This window comes from Temnothorax curvispinosus, unplaced genomic scaffold (genome assembly GCF_003070985.1).
Source record: "Temnothorax curvispinosus isolate PA1 unplaced genomic scaffold, ASM307098v1 QBEX01011001.1, whole genome shotgun sequence".
Lineage (NCBI taxonomy): Eukaryota > Metazoa > Arthropoda > Insecta > Hymenoptera > Formicidae > Temnothorax > Temnothorax curvispinosus.
This window is the reverse complement of record NW_020220781.1, coordinates 148,965-154,964: the sequence shown is the minus strand read 5'-3', so window position 1 is coordinate 154,964 and position 6,000 is coordinate 148,965. Positions and strand designations below refer to the sequence as shown.

The 6,000-nt window shown below is 30.4% G+C and overlaps 1 protein-coding gene across 2 annotated transcripts; it reads right to left on the bottom strand.

Annotated features, from left to right (window-relative positions):
- Nucleotides 1-974: 974 nt before the first annotated feature.
- Nucleotides 975-5,506, bottom strand: LOC112461030 (acyl-CoA-binding protein homolog). Of its 2 annotated transcripts, none has more exons than XM_025026062.1 (3): nucleotides 5,408-5,506; nucleotides 2,433-2,547; nucleotides 975-1,233 (listed from the first exon to the last, which is right to left on the bottom strand). In XM_025026062.1, exons 1-3 carry the CDS (start codon nucleotides 5,420-5,422, stop codon nucleotides 1,100-1,102), a joined length of 264 nt encoding a protein of 87 aa, XP_024881830.1. In that variant the 5' UTR covers nucleotides 5,423-5,506; the 3' UTR covers nucleotides 975-1,099. The 2 variants fall into 2 exon arrangements, with proteins under 2 accessions (XP_024881830.1, XP_024881829.1); XM_025026061.1 differs by lacking the exon at nucleotides 5,408-5,506 and adding an exon at nucleotides 3,579-3,679.
- Between the last annotated feature and the right edge of the window lie 494 nt (nucleotides 5,507-6,000).

The following is a 6,000-nucleotide window of genomic DNA, read 5'->3' as shown; positions in this document are numbered from 1 at the left end:
ATCTCAAAAATAGCGCACTCCGTTAGCAGTATTGTACAATAATAAAATTCTATTAAAAAATAATAATCAAATTAATATATTCTCCGTACATATGTGTCATAATAAAAACTATTCATAGATTCTTATATATCTTTTTTTAACAATTAATGTTATCATATCCGTAATAATAATGATGAGAAGGGGAAGGCTCCGTTTGTCTACATTACCGATTGCCAACAGCTTCGTTTGCCCACAACATTTTGCCGACAGCCAGTTACATGTTAAGTAAAATGTAAATCATTATTATAAATAATTAAAATTACCATAATCGTTGCAACGATGAAAAATTTACGATTTTACTTTTTCTACTTGCAAATATTCCCAAGAAAGCATCGCGAAGAAAGTACAATGACAATAAATAAATACAAAGAAGCTCATATATTTAATAAATCACCTAATAACAAAGGGCTTATAATTAGTAACAGAGTGTTCGTGTCGATAATAACATTTTTATGTAAATTTTTTGACATATGTGTGGTATATTTGATATATAAATAATAACAAACATCAAGATTTTATTTTACACTTTTTAAGAATTTTTAAGTTAATACGTCGTGTATAAGTATATAAAACGCTTTGCACAAAATTTGATAGAAATTTGACAATTTAAATTAAAGAAATCGAAAAATGTTACGACATTATAAGACTGTTATAAAATACATCACAATTCTCAGAATAGATTTTTATACGTCCTGAAAGGAGGGGTCAGAAGCTACTCTAATAAAGTTTTATGTAAATTACATATTACAAGATTACACATAGATTGGATGTCTGAAGCGCGATTGGCTAATATTATATCGCTCGGTGACTTATTATTTTGATAAGGATTGCGTGTCATATGCGACACAGCGTATTTTATCTGCTTCTCTGTTTGATCATCAACGATCGTATCGTAGTATATCAGGACAAGTTTAAACGCAACAAAATCGCAATCGTAATGAAATCGCAAAACGTTTAATTTATCAAAAAGTAACAAGGTGCTACCTAAGAAAACATGAAAATACTTTAGATTCATAACTACAGCAGGAACGCAACTACCGGTGATTGTATATAGATAAAACTATTTATATTTTGCGATCAGTTGATTGGCATAATCAATGTAGGATTGCTTTGCCACTTCTTGCGAGATGCCCTTCTTCTTGTTCCAGGCTTCCCACTTGGCTTTCCCTTTCAAATCCAGCATGCCGGGTTTAGCTGAAACATTACACGATATACATTAGTGATATGATATAATAATAATCATTTATTTTTCACACAATTTAGAATAAAGCAACCGAATAAATGAATAATTAGTTTTCCCTGATTTACCACTGAGATAAATATAATTTAGCAAGTATGTATTATAACATTATATTAATATACAAGGTATAGGCCAAAAGTATGGTTATAATCGAATATCTCGTAAATAATGTATTTTAGAAAAAAATATTTTAGACAAAAATTGTAGGGATTAAAAAGATCTAATTACTGACCTTATTAGTTTGATCTTACAATTAGATGGCGTTCTTAAGATCAAGTTAGGGTCACTTTGAATTTTTTAAATTAAACTTCTTATTTTTTATTACATATTCTTGTAACATTTGTCAAGACATTTTCAAAACACTATAATAAAGCTTTCTTTTATTAAGAATTTCCTGAGATATTTTAAATTTTGTCACGATATTTTTAATACGAAATATCTCGTAAAATATTCACTTTCCGATTATTTCACCGTAATACTTTTATACGTAAAATAATAGAAGGAAGCGATTAATAATATTAATTTTTACATTTGTAATTTTGCAAAATTTAATGCATCTATAACACAACGCAGAATTTATTAAAATATCTCTTTTTTATTGTTTTTTTTTTTTTTTTTACAACAATCGATTCCTTTCATTATTCTACGTATAAAAATATGAAGGTAAAGTCATCGAAAAGTGAAAGTTTACGAGATATTTCATATTTTATATGAAAACTATCATGACAAAATTTAAAATATCTCAAGAAATTCTTGATGAAAGTAAGCCTTATTATAGTGTTTTAAAAATGTCTTGACAATGACTATAAGAATATGCAATAAAAAATAGGGGATCCAACTTAAAAAATTCACAGTGACCCTAACTTGACCTTAAGGACGCCATCTAAGATCAAACTAATAAGGTTAGTAAATAGATCTTTTTAAATCCTACAACTATTGTTTGAAACATTATTTTCTAAAATCCATTGTTTTCGAGATATTCGACTGTACCCATACTTTTAGCCTATTACCATGTATACATACACATGGACACGTGAAATTACCTTTTTTAAAAAGATAATTTTATTCTGATATACATAATGATATACTTGGACGCGTGAAATTAAATATTATCATTATATATCTAATTTTCATGATATCAGTAAGAACTTACATGTGTTATTGTCGCCAACTGTACCTTGTTTGAACAAGGCGTAAAGCTCCAAAAGCTCCTCGTCAGTAGGACGCTTCGTGAGCGCCTTTACGGCCTCGGCAGCCGCCTCAAATTGCTATAAAGAAAATATAATTTCATTATTTCAAAACAATATTACATTAGTTATTCACGTATAACTAATATTACGTTAAAAAATTAATATTATACAGAAGTTTTCGTCAGAAGCGCACTGTTGTTAGTCAATACATATTCAGCAGCGTATTATGTTTAGCAGCTTATAAATATGGATTATATTCAGAAAAGGCCACGAAAGTGACCTTTGTGTCGTGGATGACTCTGCATTAAGCTCCTTAAAAAAGATGGCTCGCGTTGCTCAGATAGTAAGCTGACGTTATTTGTCGTCATTTTAACGTTAAAATAATGACAAAAAACGTCAACTTGCTACCTGAGTACTAACTAAATTCAAAATCAGACCAAAATCACAAGCCAGAATTGTGCACTTAAAATTGCCAACGTCAATAATTATACAACAACAGTTTGCAACTTCTTAGTCATATAATTTTTAAGGTCACGATAATGAACGATTTCAAAATTTCTCGCCAAAACTTCCAAACTTTCCTCAACCGGGTGCATCCAGATTAAATGATAATCTACTGTCTGTCCCGAATTTCTCCTCGGAGAAATGCACACGATAATATCACGCACGATATAATGTAACTTGGGGATCAATGAAATTAGTATGCTGTGTCGCCGGTCAATTTTCGCGGCTCATTTCCGCTTCGATTAATCTGTCGACGTCTTTCTGATGCAGCCTATAACTCCGAACTCCGAAAAAAATAGGTGCAAACGTGGAAAATGTATTTATGCACGATGAATGTACTCTTCACACTGTAAACGTCTAAAAATGTCACTTTTGACTGAAGCTTGTTTTAAATGTTTTGTTGCCTGTTAAATTAATACGTTTAATCGTATGGAATTAAAAGTTAATACGTTTAACTGGATTAAACGCGACTTAAAACGACAAGAAATGTATAAGAAGAGCTTTAGTTAAAATAACACACTTGAATTTGCAGTGCTTGCGCATAACTGTAACAATGTATTTCTTAATGCATTGCGATCCGAAATGAAAGAGAATATATGTGATACCTGATCGAGAGACATCCTTATAGCTAGTCGCACGACTACACCGTTGATATTCTAAGTACTTTGTGACCGTCGATCGAATGCTTGCACAAGTTAAAAACGCTAATCCCCACCTCGCGAAACTTATCACGATGCGCGAGCCAGGGTCGGACAATACAAATTTGTTTCTCTTTTTCGGGGTATTGATAGCTTGTTATAGCAGATTACTGCAATCGGTTCGTGAACATGTGTTCCATTTTTGCAATACTTTCATAATAAACGACACAATACGGTAAATTAAAAGTCATGTGGCTAAAGCTGATTGATACACAACATTGTGTACATTTACTTGCGAATCATAAACAATAAAATAGAGATATTATACAGGATAAATACAAAAAATGTCAAGGTCTATGTTATACAGGCCTTAATATGCTCAGTTAAAGAGAAATTTAATTAAGAAACTAATCTTGAGATATAAAACAGGTCAAAATAAATAAATCTTAAGAGTCAATATGATATTTGTAGCATTACATTTTTAACCGCGATTGAAGCGAGGAACCCAAATAATATTTGTCTTGAAACACTTGCCTGAATCATCTTTTTCATCACGATTCAATAGTCGAATCTTGAGAAAAGATTTCATGAATATGTATAAATTCGTTCAAAAAAGTTTGAGAAAAATAGAGCATACAAATTTTGATAATTTTTTCAGACAAAATTATGTAACGTTTTTCTTTTCTCTGTTATCACGTTTTAAAATTAGCTTTAACTTAAAACATTAAAACAGTTTTAAAACAGTACAATAAATAGTTAAATAAATTTATTTATCAGAAATAAGAAAGCAAATCTTTAACAACAGCATGCTCAAAGTTATAATAAAATGACATACTAAGTTAACTATAAATATATAGATATTCATTTTATTCATAAGCTCCCATAAAAAAAAATAGAAATATATTTTGCAGCAAGAATGTACCTACATTTGTGTATCTGTATCCCAGACTTTTATCTATATGTACATTTATGACTAATTTTAAATTTCTATTTCCTTTAATAAAGGAAGGATTATTTGATGCAAATTATCAAATTCAGGTATTATATTAAATATAACTAAACTAACTAATTCACAAATTATATTACAACTCGATTAAATAAAGAGTAAGGTTTACACTTCCAGGATCCAGTTTTCCAAGAAATACTTATTATCAATCGCATTTATGACTTAAATCAGATTTCTCGGTACTTTAATCCAGAAATAATCGCTTCTAACAGAAGATATATAAGTAAAGAGATATAATTTCATAAGTCTGGAGAACTTTGTATTTACTCTGTGTGTAAAGCGGTGTACTGGTTTTAAGATCGACCGCAGGAAACCCCGTTATAGGCAATCGTCCTCGACATTCATCTATGAAGCTTTTCGCGACCTCGTGAATTGTGTATATGAGAATGCAAATACACAATTTTGAAAACAACACGATAATATTAAACACAGACATTCTATATATCAGTTGAAAAACTCTGTAAGAAATGTAAAAATTAAAAGGAATTATTGAACATTTTTATTTTACGAATTTATGAATTCTTTAATCTTCAGAAGTCAAGAGTTGATATGATAATTTCTGACTCTTTCTGTACTTTATTCTATTTCTTTTTCTGTTTGTTCTGACAAAATTTAATAATTTGATAAAGATTTTAATAATCTCTTATCGACTTAATCATCGAACATTTCTCGAGTAATTTCTGATTTCGTAGATTAATCAATTTCGTGGAATTTTATTTTGTAGATTGAATGCCCGTTGATTAATTCCTTTTAATTAATCTATATTTCTTGCGTGAAAATAAAGCAATACCTGATCAACCGACATCGGGATGCGAATCCGCTTCGTGTGCAAGTTAACTGTCTACTGACTGTAGCTAGTAATCACGATTCTACGCTTCCCGATCGCCGCAGAGTTTATTACTCTAGCATCAGAGGTGGGGGAACACACGGATCTCGATCTTGAACTGATTATATAGTGCCATGGTTATTACGCTGATTGCATACGTGCAAGTAAATTTAATCGCGGCTCAAAGTTTATAAGTAGATTACAATCAATCGATAAGTGTACTCAGAAAATAATCTGAATAATTTCGGGATAAAAAGAGTAATGTGCCATATATAAATAAACATTGTAAAAGATTTTATTTGGAAAAGTAATTAAACGTATATAACACGCAAACATTATATTAGTAATTGCTAAGAAAGGTGAAGATACATTTATATCGAGAACAAAAATCGTAGTTGAACAAATAATTGCACATATTTCATTGCCTCTCGAAACATTAAATTCTTGTTTGTCACACCGCGATTTCAGTGTGTAATTGAAGTAGGAACATACTCGCAACTGCAATTAATTCGTCCCCCATAGCGTGATAACGAGGCGAGCAAATTAACTGGAGATAA

Excerpts from the sequence above, each read along its gene's own strand:
- LOC112461030 (XM_025026062.1), bottom strand. Across the intron at positions 1,234-2,432 it reads AGTTGGCGACAATAACACAT|CTAAACCCGGCATGCTGGAT; the intron begins GTAAGTTCTTAC and ends GTAATGTTTCAG.